Source organism: Mytilus galloprovincialis, chromosome 5 (genome assembly GCF_965363235.1).
Source record: "Mytilus galloprovincialis chromosome 5, xbMytGall1.hap1.1, whole genome shotgun sequence".
Classification (NCBI taxonomy): Eukaryota; Metazoa; Mollusca; class Bivalvia; order Mytilida; family Mytilidae; genus Mytilus; species Mytilus galloprovincialis.
The window spans coordinates 32861657-32882361 of NC_134842.1; the positions used below are offsets into that span (position 1 = coordinate 32861657).

At 32.4% G+C, this 20705-nt stretch overlaps 1 protein-coding gene across 1 annotated transcript in view; it reads left to right on the forward strand.

Annotated features, from left to right (window-relative positions):
- The window catches only part of LOC143075634 (protein phosphatase PTC7 homolog), a 31593-nt gene that overhangs the window by 3135 nt on the left and 7753 nt on the right, over positions 1 to 20705 (forward strand). Inside the window, exons 2-5 of the mRNA XM_076251123.1 lie at positions 4678 to 4857; positions 18278 to 18476; positions 19117 to 19240; positions 20420 to 20549. Coding sequence (XP_076107238.1) covers positions 4678 to 4857; positions 18278 to 18476; positions 19117 to 19240; positions 20420 to 20549 — 633 coding nt within the window. The remainder of the gene's footprint in view (positions 1 to 4677; positions 4858 to 18277; positions 18477 to 19116; positions 19241 to 20419; positions 20550 to 20705) is intronic.

Sequence of the window (20705 nt, forward strand, 5' to 3'; positions counted from 1 at the left end):
ACGCGGCAAAAAAAAGAAAGTATTGAAATTAATTCCATGCATTAAAATTCTCTGATGTCATTTTAATGGAACATGGGCATAACTCTCTTTGTCGAATGAATTGTGAAAATCAGCATGAAATAGGCAATGGTTTTGAAATTTCTCTGCCGTATGCTTTGACATGTTCTACATTCTGGTTAAATTATATATGATCCCTCACTCAGGAGGATAAACTTGAGGATCACAGATTAGGAATAGCCATAATCCGATGGATAGGTCAACGAATCACGTCATAAGATTAAATACGTCATTAATGTGTCATGCACTTTTTTCATAGTTTGTAATCCATTCTTTGTAAACATGGTAAAGGTATTTGAATAACTTTTATCTTCTATATTTTATGTATGTACAATTTTATTGTATTATATTCTTACAATTTTTGCAAAGTAAACGCTTAAAATCTATAGCCAGTTTAGGAAAGTAAGTCTAGAATACATATAAGTTATATACTAAATGGCCTACTGCAATAGTGTCGGGAACAACGAGTGGATTTGAGACTCTATACATGTAGTTCTAGATATTATATTATTCATATTTATAAAGGCATCCATAGGCCAGGATTTTTTAATTTGTTGGTTTACGGATCCGCTGACCCGATTTTGCCGATTTCCAGAATAAAAATAAAATTGACTTTTCATGCATTTTTAGCTCACCTGGCCCGAAGGGCCAAGTGAGCTTTTCCCATCACTTGGCGTCCGTCGTCGTCCGTCGTCTGTCGTCCGTCGTCCGTCGTCGTTAACTTTTACAAAAATCTTCTCCTCTGAAACTACTGGGCCAAATTAAACCAAACTTGGCCACAATCATCATTGGGGTATCTAGTTTAAAAAATGTGTGGCGTGACCCGGCCAACCAACCAAGATGGCCGCCATGGCTAAAAATAGAACATAGGGGTAAAATGCAGTTTTTGGCTTATAACATAAAAACCGAAGCATTTAGAGCAAATCTGACATGGGGTAAAATTGTTTATCAGGTCAAGATCTATCAGCCCTCAAATTTTCAGATGAATCTGACAACCCGTTATTGGGTTGCTGCCCCTGAACTGGTAATTTTAGGGAATTTTTGCTGTTTTTGGCTATTATCTTGAATATTATTATAAATAGAGATAAACTGTAAACAGCAATAATGTTCAGCAAAGTAAGATTTACAAATAAGTCAACATGACCAAAATGGTCAGTTGACCCCTTTAGGAGTTATTGACCTTTATAGTCAATTTTTAACCATTTTTCGTAAATCTTAGTAATCTTTTAGAAAAATCTTCTCCTCTAAAACTACTGGGCCAAATTAATCCATACTTGGCCACAATCATCTTTGGGATATCTAGTTTAAAAAATGTGTGGCGTGACCCGGCCAACCAACCAAGATGGCCGCCATGGCTAAAAATAGAACATAGGGGTAAAATGCAGTTTTTGGCTTATAACTCAAAAACCAAAGCATTTTGAGCAAATCTGACAGCGGTAAAAGTGTTTATCAGGTCAAGATCTACCTGTCCTGAAATTTTCAGATGAATCGGATAACCTGTTGTTGGGTTGCTGCCCCTGAATTGGTAATTTTAAGGAAATTTTGCTGTTTTTGGTTATTATCTTGAATATTATTATAGATAGAGATAAACGGTAAACAGCATTAATGTTCAGCAAAGTAAGATTTACAAATAAGTCAGCATGACCAAAATGGTCAGTTGACCCCTGAAGGAGTTATTGCCCTTTATAGTCAATTTTTAACCATTTTTTCGTAAATCTTAGTAATCTTTTACAAAAATCTTCTTCTCTGAAACTACTGGGCCAAATTAAACTAAGCTTTGCCACAATCATCATTGGGGTAGTTTGTTTAAAAAATGTGTGGCGTGACCTGGCCAATCAACCAAAATGGCTGCCACGGCTAATAATAGAACATAGGGGTAAAATGCAGTTTTTGGCTTATAACTCAAAAACCGAACAATTAAGAGAAAATCTGACAGGGTTTAATTGTTTATCAGGTCAAGATCTATCTGCCCTGATGTTTTCACATGGATCGGACAACCTGTTGTTAGGTTACTGTCCTTAATTGGTAATTTTAAGGAAATTTTGCCGGTTTTTGTTATTATCTTGAATATTATTATAGATAGAGATAAACTGTATACAGCAATAACGTTCAGCAAAATAAGATCTACAAATAAGTTTACATGACCAAAATAGTCAATTGACCCCTTAAGGAGTTATTGCCCTTTATAGTTAATTTTTAACATTTTTCATAAATTTTTGTAAATTTGTAGAAAATATTTTCCACTGTAATTACTGGGCCAAGTTCATTATAGACCAGAGATATTTGTAGCAACAAGAATGTTCAGTAAAGTAAGATCTACAAACACATCACTATCACCAAAACACAATTGTCATGAATGTTATCTGTGTCCATTATTTAATATGCACAAGACCAAGGTGAGCGACACAGGCTCTTTAGAGCCTCTAGTTATTTCTGCCGACCCTAACAAATGCATTATCCCTGAAAAATAATTGAAATATCCTTTTTTTATGAAATGAAATGCATTAATCACTAACAGAATTGATAACACTTTCTGTTGTAAAAAAAATAAAACTTCCAGGTTATGTTTCTAAAAATAGACAAATCAATTATTAATGACCTTGAAATGTCGTTTGCACAAATAATTTTGAGGAACGAAAACTGTGATTCAAACCAATTACGCAATAAGTTTGTTTCCCTTATTTGTCACCAGTCCGTAAGATGCATCTTTTCATAGAAATAGACTTGTCCAAATGTTTAAGCTAGGACATCAAGTAAAGTACTGAATATTAACAAATCATTTGAAATTTTCTTATTTCATAGATAATAAAAAAATATCGTCCATTTGGATAAAAAACGGGAATGCATGACAACAGATCTACCCGATACATTGTATTCTCGTTTTTCCAGTGGACGAGTCTATAACGTTTTTGACACGTGTGTTGTAACTTATTTTCGTACGATGTTTTTACATTATTTTTGTTCTTTATCAGTTTTCGTGCTTGAAGATCATTATTCACCAAGTTTTCTGGAATTGATTAAAAGCTATGTGAATCTATTTTTCTTGTTTGTGAAATTATGATTTAATTTTGTCTTTGTCCGTGCATCCCCTTATTTTTACGGGAAATTATTAGACAATGTTATGCGATGTTTATTACAGCTGAGCAATAGTATTTCATCGAACTAAAATTTAAGAAATATGACAAAAAAGCATAACAAACATATTATTAGAAAGGTGAAATATACATTTATTTTGCATATCTGTTTTATGTCTTGAAAGATATTTTTTTCTTTTTTTTTCCCTCGACCAATCGACCCGACTTTTTCATGGAGAAAATCCGTAAACCAACAAATTAAAAAACCGTGGCCTTACATAATTTTATTTTCATAAATTACATAAAAAAGCTCCCATTTCATATCTTTTAATATTGGTAAAAAACGTGTGAATGTTTCAATACGGAGGAATTCAATTTTCACAAAAACGGCGACATCGACTCATAGTACATTACGTAGTTCATAACATCATTCCAATTAAGTAGATATTAAAGTGTACACTTTTGATATGTACGTCATTTTTACAATTTCACTTCAGGAATTCAATTGGTTTTTGACCTGAATATATATATAATACATAACATGCACATGAAATAGATGTCATGGCGCATTAAATAAGCAGCATTCAATCAATATAAAGGGAAAAAAATATGTATTTTGGGTTAAAAGGTTTTCTGAAAACTGACACCTTTAGGCTGAGGCATAGATCTGTCCTATTAACATGATTAACAAGATCACTAGATTCAAGACACATATTGATAGTACCAAACATTTTCTTCCAGTTATCATGGTTATAACTACGTCATCAACCATTGGTCATTGTGTTATTACATGTAAAATCACATTGAAACAAACAGCTGGAAAAAAATCATCTTGTTAAAATGGTCAATGACTGTTGATAAATAAATCCTGTAAATGAAATATGATACAGGTCTGAGGAGAAAAATTTCATGATATTAATCATGTTTATATTTCTTTATATTAAATTATACAAATATAGAAAAGTACCAAAAATTTATTATTACTAATTTAAGCTGTTAAAGTGTTCTGGATCTTCACAGTGTATGTGGGCGGTGGGCCTGTAGACTCATATTCCCTGTAGTGTTTAAATCTCCTGAGCTGCTAATTAATATAAGGGGTGAAGGGCACTGACAGGGAATATGAGTCTTAGTATCGCTGGTGAAGCCCAAATTACAATTTAATTGATATGTTGACACAATGGTTGATAAATCAGTTAAAAACCATTGCTGTAAAAGATGCATGTTCATGTAGGATAAAACATTTGTTAAAGCAAATATATTAACTATGTCTGGTGACTTCAATAGAATTGAGAATGGAAATGGGGAATGTGTCAAAGACACAACAATCGGACCAGGGAGTAAAAATACAGCAGAAGGCCACCAATGGATCTTCAACACAGCAAGAAAATCATACACCCAGAGACGGACTTCAGCTGACTATCTATTTTTGAATCATGAAAAATTACAATTATTTTTTTGTAATTTTTTCAGCTGTGTAGTACCATGCCAGGCCTGCCTTTATCAATTCTATTTATAGAACACTAATTTTATCTTTTTTCTTTACTAGGTGTTGCTGACGGTGTTGGTGGCTGGAGGAATTATGGGATAGATCCTGCAGCATTTCCTAGAACATTAATGAATATATGTGAACGTGTTGTGGTAGAAGATCGTTTAAATTTAAGCTCTCCCGTCAAAGTTATAGAAGCTAGTTACCAGGAATTACTGGAACAAAAGACTCCATTAATTGGTTTGTTATCTTTCTTTCACTTGCTTTGAATAATACTAACAGTGATTTTCCAACCCTCATTTTGGGGCCGAATTTCGGCCCCATTCCCAAAGAGAAATATGCTCTTTTTTTCCCAATTTTCAGCTCTAAAATTCCCAATCGTATTTGGACATCGTCGCGAGATTTTGTTATTGTCGTATCTCCGTATCGTGTATTATTTTGTTGACAAATCTCTGAGCGTTCGGGGTATTTCGGGAGTTATTGTAACAAAAAATATGTTCCGGCGTGAAATTTGTTCCGCTGGAACAAATTTCATAGGAAATATGTTCCGCCGGAACTTATATTACAGAAAATATGTTCCAGCATTGTAAAATTTGTTCCGGAACTAATTTTTTGACCAAATATGAAATAAGTTCCGGAACAAATATCATAGCTCCATGAATATTGTTCCAGTTAATATTAAAAGTTTTAAATAAGTTCCTGTGATATTAGTTTAAGACCAATATGTACATATTTCAAAGAAATCAATGAATAAGCTCTTCTCAAACCTATTTTCACTGAAATAAGTCCTTTGCAACATATTGCACAGCGAAACATTTTCTTGTTACACTTAAATTATAAAGCAAGCTAAATGCTGCACTGAGTGTGCTGGCATGGGATACATGTGCAATTGTAGGCATGACTAAAGTTCTACAGGATAAAGTGATAGTAATTTATCATAATTTCTATCTATGTTTTATGTGGTATTCCTCCTAGGTTCCTGTTAAATGTCATGGCCCTGTTTCTAGTCATACATGTACTCGTCATGGAACAGTTTCAAAAGAGTGTGTCTTTTGTTTCTTCGTGTCTTTTGGAATCATTAATCAGTTATTTTGTCCTTCTCAAATTTGTTCATATGTTCATGTTCATCTTTTGCTTTAATTTTTTCTGAAAGATTTTTTTTCATCCTACTCTTTTCTGGCTCAAAGTGGGACTGTCATTTTGATATTTTTTACGTTTATAATTAAACATTTGCTTCAGTCCACACTAAGATTCTTATTGGATGATTTACATTTTTCATTTATTATATTATCAATATATTATACTTATTTTATAATGCACTTGAATGATAACTTTAAACTCATTGATGACAAATGTTCAGTATATAAGATAACCTGTTTAACCAGTGGAACATATTTCACAGACTAGGAACTTATTTTACCAGGTGAGGAACAAATTTCACAAACCCAGAACTTATTTCACCAGGTAAGGAACAAATCTCATAAATCTGGAACCTATTTCACTAGGTAAAGAACAAATTTCACCAACCCGGTACTTATTTCACCAGGTAAAGTGTGGAACTTATTTCACAGAGATGGAACAAATTATATTGAAATTATCTATGAAAAAAGTTCTCCCAGAACATATTTCCTGTGATATTAGTTCCACTGGAACTTTTTTCACAGGAACAAATTTTGGCTCACATTATCATTATCGTTCACTTAAGACGATGATTGGTTTGCAATCTTTTTTGGATTGCATTGCAATCTACGATATTCTGGTCACGTTTGCGCTTGAAACATCCGAATGAATAATTCAATGACAATGCAAAAAAATGAGACATAATGTAAGCAAAATAAACGTAGATCATGTCTCATAATTCCAAATATTACACAAAGAAGCTAAAGGCGGCGGACGGTAGTAAATGCCGGAAGCTGGAAGCTTTTGGATTCAAAAAGTCGTTTCTACTTCCTTCTGATGAAACAAGTGAAAGAAGGAAAAGACCGACTCTCAGATACAGAACTGGAACAACTAGTTGACATGTTTAAAAATAAACATGAAGGAAAACTTGGAATTTTAAATAAAACTAAAAAATAAATGCTTCAGATTTCAAATGTGTCTTTTTAGAATTTCTATAGATTCTCATCATTATAAATAGAATCAGAAGGGATAGGTTGAATTTTACCTTTCAAGAGTAAAGTTACAAAGCTTGAGTGCATGCAAATGTGTCCTCAGACACATTCAACTTTTATTTTTAATCCTTTTCCTTAAAAAGATAGCTTATTTTGTAGGCAATTCATGCAGTTAATCCTTCTCAGAATGCAGGATTTTGCACCTAATTTTCAAAATTTTCTTGGGGGGGGGGAGGGGGGCATGCCCCCAAACCCCCCTAGCGAGGCGCACACGGCTTACGCCGTGTGCCCGCCGTCGTAAAGACCAATCATATTTTTCCCAAACCATAATTTTTTTCCCAATTGCATGGGCCCCAGGACCCTTTCCCTAAACACCAGGAAAATCACTGACTAATCAATTACATGAATTAACACATGATTAACAAAAAATAATAACAGACATGGCTGAATTCACCAAAAAACATACCTTTAGGTCTGCCATGTTTAGACTGTATATTCTGTCAGATTTAGTGCGAGTTGATTGATTGATGGCTTTTTAATAATGCATCAGCACACATATCTTATGTTACAGAGAGGTTAAATTGTACTTAAATTAAAAAAAGGAAAATACACCATTAGTACATGACATGTACATGTATAACAAAACAGGAATTAAACAATTCTAAAATGGCTCTCACAATAAAGTTGTCATGGTAATAAGGTACACGTACGCTTTACAGAAAATTTAATGAATCTAGAGTTTTCCAGTTTCGAAATTTAAATGGTGAGAAATGAAATGTCAAAGCAATTTTATTCTTCAAATGTGCTTTCCATCATTTTTTCTGCTAAAACCTGCAAATAAGCCTTTATTTCAAGGTGCCTAAATACATTTATATAGAACATTGTCATGATTGTAGTCACTGAGTAAGTTGGTATGCTAAAATCAAGGAATTTTTTTTCAAGACATTCAACTAATTGAAATTTTATGTGATTTTTTTCTTTAAAAGTTTCTATACTTGAATTGGTGAAAATTTTACTAATAGAAAATGATGGTGTTGAAAAGTCGTAAATGTGTTTTTAAATACATTTAAAATTTTCATAAATCCTGTAAATGGTAGATAATTTTAGATACATGTACACTGAGAATCTAAAATACATGCATGTCTTAACTTGATGTGCCCTATAATGTGGACTTTATTACATCAGACATTTTTTTTATAAGATCAAAGAACACGAAGATAACCTCATGCTTTTGGTGTCTGTACACACATTTTAATGTCATACATACGTACATGTATGGAGAATATTTATTTGATTAATCTAAAACGGGCTGTAAGGTCACTAGTGCAATGTGACATAATTTTTGATAAGTATTTGATAAAATATGGTAATCCATTTTATAGTTGGCTACTCAAATATGTGTTATATTTGTTCTAACTAAGATTATCCAAATTCTTTAGTTACATATAGAATTCCATGATTGTGGACTACTTTTACTCACCTTGTAGGAATTTTATAGGAGATATTATTTGTGAGATAGCTATTTCCTAAATGTTCAAATGATGTTTAATATACAAAATGTAAATTTGTCAATTTCTATGCAAGTCTAAAAAGCACTAATTTATAAATGGTCAGTTTCATTCTATTTGTATACAAAAAACTTATTGGACAATTTATGAATTGGTACATGTAGGTTAAGAAAATGGTTAATAGACAACTTTCGACAATGTTTGAGTTCAATGCATTTCCGTCAAAAATTTGGTTTTAGTGAACGTCATTTGTGCGTTTAGGGGCATCGTCACTTCCGTTCCAATGTTGAGCGAGTGGTTAGAAAATTATAATGCAATATTGTATGAATTATTCAGCAAATTGAATAATCATAATTGACCATCAGCAATGCTGTCATTAGGGAATTGTGATTAGGTACCTACCGAACAACCATTATTTCTAGTGTATCCTGCATGTTGATGATCACAAAGACGCTTGGTGAAAGTTAATAGTGCAGGAAACAGGCGATTCCCTCTATCTGCAGATCTGGTAAATGACGTCATAAAGGCTCACATAATTGACGAGTTTTCTCCCGTGATGGACAAACTCGAAAGTGGTCTATTGCATTGAGACAGTCCTAATTCATACATGTACATGTATATCATGTATTTTTGTATTACAACTACATACAGTTAAACTGTTTACCTCTTACTTCACACGTGATGAATTTATGAAATGTGATGATGTTGTCATATTTAAAATCTAAAGTATTGAATTATAAATTACTGACAAAAGGTATTATTTGATAGATTGTAAATAGAAAAAGACAGGAAATTTTAAAAAGATGCTTTTTTTGGCAAATTTACATATCATTACAACATTTCCATTACTGTATCTGTCAGGCTGCCAAAAGTGTAGTGATGTAGATTTAAATTTAATGACCAGGGTTTTATTTATATTTTCAACCTTTTAATTTTGTTCATGTTCCGTGAACTATACAGCTCTACAAAATAAACTTTTGGCATCATATAGATATTTATAAAAATAAATGTGTTATGAACTATTATATGATAAGCTTACGTTGATATAAGAATTTAAGAAATATAAATATCTGCATGATCTGATGTAAGGATTTAAATTTAATAGTTAAGTTATTGTTGGCAATGATCGGTAATGTTACCTTTTGGCTATTGAACTTGTAGAAGAAGTTTAAGATTATTTGCATCTCAGGGACGTTTGAAGGACCTTTTAATAACATTGTAGTTAAATAGGATGTACTGTACCTAATAGCTAACATTCATATAACCTTGAGCTAAATGAATCCTCAGTTTACTTTTTATGTTAATTTTTTATTTAAGGCATTAAGGACATGAAAACAATTGTTGATATACACGAGATATACATTGGCATTCGTACCACATCTTATATTCATATGCATTATGCGATATATTATATATGTAGCTGCTCCATTTTGGGGATATACATGATCACACAAACCTTTTTATAATAGCAACCCAACAACACAAATAACCAAAAGATATCTAGAGGTCTAGACTTCAACAAGAGGAGGCAAATTTATATAAAGATGGTACAATGTTACATGTACTGCATGTAATTATTTAGAGACGTTAAATTATACTTCATTTTGTGCTGGTTATATGTTAAAATTGAGATGTTCATCTTTCAGATATGGGCTACCACTTTCAACCATTTTTGGTAGAAGTGAGTTATTGAGGTTCCCACCCTTCATTTGCCCTTTTCATATACTAAAAATACATCCCCTATCTATAGCTATCATGCTTGCAATATTTCATGTACAAAATGATGTAGAGATAGATAGATTTGACAAATATCTGATGCATTTAAGACTGTAGATAAAAATGCATCTGTGAAAAAATCGACATTTGATTAGTAACTTTTGATTCTTGACTTTATCACATAAAATGTATCATGAAAAAGTTACAAATTCCAGCATCTCATCCCTACAAAGCATTATGAAGTTATTTGCATCCCTTGGGTAAAGTATATATGTTTTACTACATACTCTATATATTGTCCTTTTTTGTCCAAAACTTGAAAAGTGATTTTCCTCATGTTATAGATAAATGTTCTTAGACAACAGCTGTCATAGTATGTTAAAAAGAATATTTAAGACAAAGTTACAGAATGGGTCTAATGCAGGTGAACATTCCGTGGTTATCAACAGTTTTTTGGAATGTTATTTATTTTGATAGATTAATTCACATATTTAATTATCCTCACTTAACTTGTTTTGCATGTTTTAAATGGGTTTTAAGTCATTTTGATACAGAATACATTTATTTTTTAAATGAAAATGTAATTATAAGATGTGAGAAAGTTTTTGAATTGATGAGAAAGTTACATCATCTAACATGTAAATACATGTAGCATGTGAGACATGTCAGTATTTTTTTACATTTTGAATGAAACAGTTACTTCATTATATATGTTTTATGTAAGATATTATCAAATAATTTACAGGTGTAATTGTACAAAGGAGTACTGTTAATTGTCGAGCCTGCAACTTTTGTTGCACAAAGCTCGACATAGGGATAGTGATCCGGCGGCTACGGCGGCGGCGGCGGCGTTAGCTCACTTCTTAAAAGCTTTATATTTTAGAAGGTGGAAGAGCTGGATGCTTCATACTTTGTATATAGATGCTTCATGTTACGAAGTTTCCGTCAGTCACAGGTCCAATGTCCTTGACCTCATTTTCATGGTTCAGTGACCACTTGAAAAAAAAGTTCAAATTTTTTGTAATGTTGAATTCTCTCTTATTATAAGTAATAGGATAACTATATTTGATATGTGCGTACCTTGCAAGGTCCTCATGTCTGTCAGACAGTTTTCACTTGACCTGGACCTCATTTCATGGATCAGTGAACAAGGTTAAGTTTTGGTGGTCAAGTCCATATCTCAGATACTATAAGCAATAGGGCTAGTATATTCGGTGTATGGAAGGACTGTAAGGTGTACATGTCCAACTGGCAGGTGTCATGTGACCTTGACCTCATTTTCATGGTTCAGTGGTTATAGTTAAATTTTTGTGTTTTGGTCTGTTTTTCTCATACTATATGCAATAGGTCTACTATATTTGTTGTATGGAATGATTATAAGGTGTACATGTCTAGCGGGCAGATGTCATGTGACCTTGACCTCATTTTCATGGTTCAGTGGTCAAAGTTAAGTTTTTGAGTTTTGGTCTTTTTTTCTAATACTATATGCCATAGGTCAACTATATTTGGTGTATGGAAATATTTTATGATCTTTATGTCAGTCGCACAGGTTTTATTTGACCATGACCTTATTTTCACGGTTCATTGCACAGTGTTAAGTTTTTGTGTTTCGGTCTATTTTTCTTAAACTATAAGTAATGGGTCAACTATATATGTTGTATAGAAGCATTGTTAGCTGTACATGTCTGCCTGGCATGGTTCATCTGACCTTGACCTCATTTTCAAGATTGATTGGTCTTTGTTTAGTTATCTTGGTTAATGTTAAGTTTATGTGACAGTTGTAATAAAGCTTAGCTTTATACTTAGGACTATCAACATAATATCAATGATTAGTATAGAAGGCGAGACATTTCAGCGTGTGCACTCTTGTTTATGAATTATTGCGATGTTTTTATAACATTTTTTTGTGCATATTGCAACTGGTTGAGAATCACAATGATTAGAACTCTCATTTCTATTTAAGGAATGACTAATATTTTTTGTGTCTATGAAGAAATAACATATAAAAATGTGGTGCACACTGAATAATCCATGTATCAGGTTATTTTAAAGTGTGCACCACATTTTTTATGTTATTTTGAATAGACAGAAAAAATAATACAGTCATTCCTTAAATAGAAATGAGAGTTCTAATCATTGTGATTCTCAATTCTTCATTTTCCTTGACTGTATGTCACTGTTACAAATTTTAACCTTGTTTTCACAATCTATAATGGAAATCACTTTTGAATGACAGAATTGTTTTGGTTTTCATTCAACCACATACAACACTTAATAGAAAAGTAATGAATTTGTGGTCAGGTCCTCATTTATTTAATCAAATGTGAAATGAACGTAATTTACTGTTGATTGATTATGTGAAGGCACTTTGAGTAAGGCTAAGTGGTTAGAATGAAGATGGTATGTGAAGGCACTTTGAGTAAGGCTAAGTGGTTAGAATGAAGATGGTATGTGAAGGCACTTCGAGTACGGTTAAGTGGTTAGAATGAAGATGGTATGTGAAGGCACTTTGAGTACGGTTAAGTGGTTAGAATGAAGATGGTATGTGAAGGCACTTTGAGTACGGTTAAGTGGTTAGAATGAAGATGGTATGTGAAGGCACTTTGAGTACGGTTAAGTGGTTAGAATGAAGATGGTATGTGAAGGCACTTTGAGTACGGTTAAGTGGTTAGAATGAAGATGGTATGTGAAGGCACTTTGAGTAAGGCTAAGTGGTTAGAATGAAGATGGTATGTGAAGGCACTTTGAGTACGGTTAAGTGGTTAGAATGAAGATGGTATGTGAAGGCACTTTGAGTAAGGTTGAGTGGTTAGAATGAAGACTGCTATCTTTCAGGGGTTTGTTTCTCAAGAAGGTAGAATTTAAATTACAAAAAGAGACAAAACAGATGTTCTTAGCACAGGTGGCTCACATAAAAAAAACCCACCAACGTTCAAGACTTGAAAACTGCTGTGTTTCAAATGCTTTCAGATACCCTCCCCCTATTATATTTAATAGAGTTAAAGGACTGATATGAAACACATTAATAGTTTTGATAGAAAGTAATTTTTAATAAACCTTGATTATTAGTCTGAAGACACTGGACTATTGAGATGACTATATGTGTCCCTTTATATCTTTCGTAAGCTATGACCGTAGTCTGAAAATCAATGTAACATCGTCTGGTTGTATGAAGTAATCCTATTTATTAGTGTGGTGAAGTGAGAAACACATCTGAGACCTTATACCATCTTATACAATACTATATAATTTAATGTAATACATTACTACTATGTCTGTAATTAACATCAACACTAGTACATGATGGTGTATTGAATACATAAGTAATTATAGGTAAACATTTTCCTAATTATATGGGAATAGGAGGGGGGGTGGTAGAATTTGATTAAAGCTGGTTAAAGAAAATATTACAGTAGACAATGGTAGAAAAATTAATAAAAAAATTAAAAAAATAAAATTTCGGGAAGATTTCCTAAAATTTTCATTGTACTAATGAACTCAAATCGTTCATACTTTTTTTTTGTCGTTTTTTTTTAATTCTCGGATTTGCGCAGAAAGCAGAAATCTACTTCCTTCTTCTGTCTCGTTGTCGGGAGACTTTGAGTAGTCTAGTAAAATATAAGAACTCAAGGAACACAATACCAATTTTTCATTTTTTTTTAATAATTCTTTGTCTTTGATATGAATTAACGTTACCTGATGCATTGCGCTTCTTTGTTTACATTAAACATGACGTCATAACTTAAATAAATTCACAAGTAAAATCCCTAACAACAGAACCAAAATCGGAAACGTTACGGTATTTCCATTTCTTTTTTTTAACAAATATTAAAGTTACAAAAAAAAATAAATCATACAGACTTCGTCCCCATTCACAGGTAATGCCCGCCTCATATTAAAATAATTTAAACATAAATATATATAATGAAGATATAAATAATGTTATTTCTATAGTATAGGTTTTTTGGAAAATGACGCAGTCATTGTTCCATTACTGGCGACCTGAACTTCATTACATTTCTCTGCCTACCGCGCTGGGTTTCGTATTTACTATTTTCTATACAAACTGGAATTTGCTTGTGTTATCATTATGCATGAGAGGTCATTGTGTAGTAATCAGCCAGGAACCAGTTTACAAACAAACTGGTTTCTGCTTGTATTCCACTACACTCGAACAAAGTGTTGTAGTTTGACGGGAACCAGTTTATAATTTGTAAACTACAAAACGTAATCGGTTATTGTTCATTCCGTTTTGGTGTTTCATACCGACTTTTATGGTTTGAATAAGCTTTAGACCCTTCAAACATTAATGTGATAGGTATATTAAAGACTGTTTTACAAAAGGATGGAACTGTTTTGCTTTCAAAGTCGAACTATAGTGATATCTGTTATGTACGGATTTCCACTCTCACCGGTTAGTTTCTTCTTTTACACGTGCTTTTGAAACTTCCTGTTTAAACATCGCAAGTTTTAAAATTGTTTTTTGAGTGAATTTAACTTATTTTAACAATCATGAAGCGTTCCAGAATCATTTTGAAGCAGTTCCTTCTTCTCTTTGATGATGGAAAATAGGTTTTTCTCAAGAAAATACCGCAAACGATCGCAGAGGAATTGAAACGTACAAGTCAAGTCGGCACCTGGTTAAATTGGCATCTAGTCAAATCGGCACCTATTTGACGTCAATTCGGCATCCAATAATATTTGTTATAATATTTTCTATTCAATTAATTAATAACTGTTACCAAGTACATAGTGAATATGTTGTTGTGTATTTAGGTAAACAACGAAACCAAAGTGAAATTATGTTGTTGTGTATAAAGGTAAACAACGAAGCCCTTGTAACCCAAACTGTTGTTTTAACAATTAGACAATTATTAAAATAAAATGGAAAACTATGAGTCCCTTTCAATAAATCAAACTTTCATGCCAAATAATAAGCAAATTTAAGGTGGTTTTTTTTTCAGTAAAGTTTAAAAAGCATTAAACAAACAATCCTGTAAAATGCTCAACTGGTTTAAATAATGCATAAAAATATCCAATATCTCATGTATTAGTCCTAATAATTATGACGTCTGGCAAGGCTATTTTATTTTTTTTCTGTGATGTCTTCCTACGAAGTTCGTAGGAAGGCGTCCCAGAAAAAAAATTAACATAGCCTTGCAGTCATAGAAAGGTGTCCCAGAATATAATTAAAAAAGCCTTGCCAGACGTAATAATTATTTTGACTACTCATATATATATCATTAAAAATACACCAAAAAAGTCATTAAGTTGAGAAAAATAAATATATACAAAATGTACATGAACACCCAAAAATGTAAAAGTTAGTATTTAACTCTTTTTGCTTAAATACTGAAAAAAATTCTGGCAACCCCTTACTTATTTTTACTCTTCTTGCTTAAAATACTGTTAAAATTTATATTTAACATGGGTAACAAATTGACTATATCAGGTGTCGATTTAACCAGGTGCTGATTTGTCCAGGTGCCGGTTTGACTAGAATTCTTTGACAAATGTTTGAAATTACCTGAGTTTCATTAGACCTTTAATAACAGTAACAAAAAGATTAATTACTTAATATTTTGTGGGAGAAGGGGGTTCAGACTATGTGGTATCAGGTCTGTTCGCGCCCAATACACTTTCGCACCCTACACGTTCGCACCTCGCACGTTCGCACCCAAGGTCCGTTTGCACTCTACTCATTCTCGCCCAATTTTAATTCAAATTCAAGTTGAAAAATTGGAAAATCATGATTGTTGTTTTAAATTGCTTTGGTGTAAATACTGAATGTATTTATAGCTTGGTATGAGTAAAACATTGAAGATTTTAAAGGAAATACACAAAAGATAATTGTTTTTAACAGCTTGGTCCCTTTGATCTGAAACAACGAAACAATAAAATATAGGAACCAAAATATAGCAATCCACTATTATAACCAAAACATGTTAAAATCTATTCAACACACAGAAAAAAACATAGTCAGAATCTCACTTCATTTTGAAAGAAGTCAATGAAACAAAGTTATAGTAATACACTAACCAAAAAATGATTAAGAGTTATTCATAGATCAACACAAAATAAAACGTTGACAAAATACCACTTTATTTAGAAAGGATTATTATAATTTTCAACAATATGTTAAGTAAAACATGATTAAGATTTATTCAACACAAACAAAAATGCTGTCTCACTTTATTTTAAGACAATGACAACAATTATACTTATAAGAAAACACTTGCTTACAGAGTTATTAAACACAAAACCAATTAAGATTGGGTGCGAACATGTAGGGTGTGAAAGTGAAAGGGGCGAACATGAGTGGGAGCGAACGGACCCGGATTCAGACTATGTACCAGTGAGAAATATACAAGCCTTTCTACGGTATTTATTTGTACAATTCAGGTAGTCTTGACCTATTCATTTGTCTTAGAAAACAGCCAGTTGTCACCTTCACTTCACACACACACACATATACGAATATCAATTATATGCTTAGGCCAAAAAAAAATATATGTCTGTTTCCTGTTTCCCGACCGACCCTGACTCAAAGCCCCCGACCCTAGATCTTTTTATTCAATTCCGGAAAAAAAATTTGTTTTCGGTCCGATCCAGATCCGTATTTTACTATACTCAAACAATCAAAATGGCTGCTCCCAGCACAAATGTGCTACAATTAAGGTTTAAAAAATGTCGGCACTGGGAGGATTATTCAATTAAAGCTTCTTTAAAGAGATTAAATGATTTTAGAGTACAGGACCCTAACCAAACATGACATTTAACCATCTGCAAATCTGACAGGGAGTGCAAAAATAATAAAAAAAAAAAAAAAAAAAAAAAAAAAATCCCGACCTACCGACCCTGATTTTTTTGCCTTGGCAGCAGGAAACAGACATATATTTTTTTTTGGCCTTACGAGACATGTTGCATTGTTAAACTAATTACGGTATGTGAAAATCAAGACTTGCATAAAAACTATCCCAATATTAGAGACAGTGGCGTCATTTTTCTTCAGAGCTTTCAGCTCTTTGATTTTACAAGATTTTAAATGGAGTAAATATTATTTGGAAATACTAAACTGTCTTAAAAAAAAACCTGAAAATAATTACAGGGTGTAGGCATTATACTTATGCATTTTTCTAAGCATTTGCATTTCTTGTTTATTCAACTTCATTAACAATGTCTTGGCAACACCCATTGTTGTATAACTACAGAGGTATGATATTATCAGACGAATTTCACATGTAAAAGTGTCTGTTTTCTTTTAGCATGGAAAATCATTGTATTTCTTTGCATTCAATGTAACTGTAATGATATAGTCTTTACATTATTCCATAAGATTTTAAAACCGTCAATAAAAATTTAAAAAATACCTTTTCATGACTAGAAATTTTCCTTCTTGTGCATATTTTTAACCTTGTCCTATTAAAAAAAAACATTGGACATGTATGGACTCTTTAAGTGGATAGTACACAAGTTAGTGAAAAGAGAAACAATAAAGTCTAGAACTCTCATATGACCCAAAAATTACAATGAAGGCCCTGTTGAAATACTGTGCTTAAAAAATGAAAATTAAGAATGGATATGGGGAATGTGTGAAAGAGACAACAACCCGACCATAGAACAGACAACAGCAGAAGGCCACATGTTTCATGTTGTGTTTATTGCATTGAATGAAATTGACTTTATTTCATAAATTTTGAGATTACACTATCATTACAGTAGGACATTAAACATGTAAAATTTGATTTGTATCCATAATTAATTACACAAGTTTATTTTGTACAGATTCCCTAATCTATAAGCAGTTAAGTCTAATCACATGAAAAAGCACATTCCATGTATATATTATCTTTAAATGTTAAAAAATGTCAATTAATTATATAAAGCAGGTGTGCATTTCACTTTGTTGTTGTTAGTATGGTAGTTTGGTAAATGTAATACATGTATCAATTCTTCTGTGATGTAATGTTTTACAGAAGAAAATTATGAACCATCCAGTATATAAAAATAAGAAGTTTGAGATGTTGTTTGAATGCCAAATATTTCCACAAAAACAAATAGTTTAGAAGTTTGCAACTACTGGTTACCAAGCATACATGCATAGCCTTCAGCAATGAGCTAAACCTATACAGCATAGCAAGTTAAAAAAGGCCTTGAGATGACAAATGTAAAAAGAAGTCAAACAAGAAAACTTATAAACTTATAAACAAACAGTTACAAATAACAACCCAAATGACTGATTTACAGGATCTTCACTTGGGACAGGTACTTACTGTACTCTAAGATTGAACAAGCTTGTGTTTAGTTTGAACTTTCTAATTGCAGGTAGCAGTACAGCCTGTATAGTTGCCTTAAATCGTGAAGAGAGACGGGTATATTCAGCAAACCTAGGTGATAGTGGCTTCCTTATTATACGTGATGGAGAAGTAGTCCATCGGTCTGAGGAGCAGCAGCATTATTTTAATACTCCATTCCAGCTGGCTGTAGCCCCTCCCAGTCAACAAGGTCTTGTCTTAAGTGACAGGTATGTAGTGTAGATTGAACTCTTTTTTATTATTTTAGCTGAAGTATCTGTGTTATTATTGCTTTAATCTGTTACCTTCTACAAGGAATTTGATGTTTGTGTCAAATCCTTAGTTGTCTGGTACTGTTAACCATTAATGCATTAATTTGGCAAGTAGAAAAACAATGCAAATTCAAAATGTTCAAGAATATGTGAAACTTGAATCTTCCCTTATGTGAATAATTATTAAAATGTATTTATTGTCTGGAGATGTAAAGAAGATAGTGAAAATAAATTGCCCAGAAAATTGACTGGATAACATTTAAGTGAAAATATAGTAAGTGTAAGAATAAGTTGGTTTATTGTGAATAGACTTTCAGTTCTTGTCGATGAGAATTACCGGTATGTATATATGGTATAGGAACATGTCAATAGTTTCAAGATATTTTGTTGAAGTGTAAATGTCTCTTTTAAGTGGGATTGTGTATTTTGGTTAAACTTATTGCCTCATTGGTGAACACACATCTAGATCTGTCATCTTCTTTTATTCTGACGTAATTTTCACAGCAGTTTTGGAACATGTAACATCAAGTAGACTAATCACTATCAACATTTGCATACATTTTATATTTGATAAAAAGATTTTATTCAATATTTTTAGTCCAAGCATGGCAGACAGTTCATCATTTCCTGTAGAAGAAGGGGACGTAATCATGTTGGGAACAGATGGCTTGTTTGACAATTTATCAGAAGATATGTTGTTACGGCATATTTCACAATTACAGGTTGGTTTGTACAAAAGTATTATTTAGGTATTATTTCAAAAATATGCTCAATGAAAACAAACTCAAATATGTCAAAAAGGTATCAGAAAAATGGCAATAAAGAACCTTATAAAGCTGATCCAATTGCTTGAAGTCTAAAGCTTTACAAACTATACATGTATATATTTTGGCATATCATATATATAACACAGAAATTCAATCCAAGTTTTTGCATGTTTTGAATGAAAATTAAAGTACTAACATGTTATTTTATTTATCCCTTATCAGAGCTTTTAAAGCAAAATAAATTTGACTATATGTTTTATTTCATGATATACCAGTTTTAAAAAGTTTTAAGTGTTGCCTGAAAATATCAATGAAATTAACAAAATTCCTAACTTAAAACCCTTTAATTTGTGTTTCTATGAAGAAGTAGTGAAGGGAAAGCTTAGATTTCATTTGTAAGGTATGAAGCAGCATCAACAATTTGTATTATTATTTGTTGGAAACACTTATGATGGGTGAATGTTACTTTTGTATGAAGTTGTGTAAGACAATAACAATCAAAACCAAGGAGTAAACAAAGACTCACAAAACCAAAGGACATTTACATCAACAGTTATAAATAATAATTAAGAAACAGCACGAACTCCACTAAAAACCGGGAGTGAAATCAGGTGCTCCGGAAGGGTAAGCATTTCCTGCACCATATACGGCACCCGTCGTGTTATTTCTTTGTTCAGTTCGGTAATGATGGAAGGTTATTATGACTGAGGAAGCTTTTGCACATCTCATTACTATGAAGATTATATAGTTAGGCTACCTCAGTCAATCTCTATTTTAGATAAGATATTGAATTTGACTTCTGTGTAGTTACTTGTTGAAGTTTGTTATAAGGTCAGTTTAATGGGAACTACAACAGTTGTATTAGCATTGACATATCTCATTTACACGGAGATCATTTTGCTCTACCCTCTCAAATTCCTTAGTCATGGTTTACTGCCATTGAAACTTTTGCATAATTTACATGTTAAAATTTGTAATAGGAGTTAAAGGGGGATCACTTATAAGTCAAAAATTTTGCATATATATATGCATTTAAGGAATTGGCATACATCCTTTCTATGGAGAAAATTATTAACAGAAAAGCTTAATACATTAACTTGCATTAATTTTCATAATCATATGATATTATTTCAGGACCCTCAACCAGAAAGTGTTCAACAGACTGCCAGCTGTATAGCAGAAGAAGCACATTTGTTATCTTTTGATGAAAACTATCTATCACCATTTGCTTTATCAGCGATTGACATGGGAATAGACTTTATTGGTAAGTTTAAACAACAAGCAGGGTTTTATTGTCGAGCCTACAACTTTTGTTGCAGAAAGCTTGACATAGGGATAGTGATCCGGCGGCGGCGGTGGCATTAGCTCACTTCTTAAAAGCTTTATATTTTAGAAGGCGGAAGACCTGGATGCTTCATAC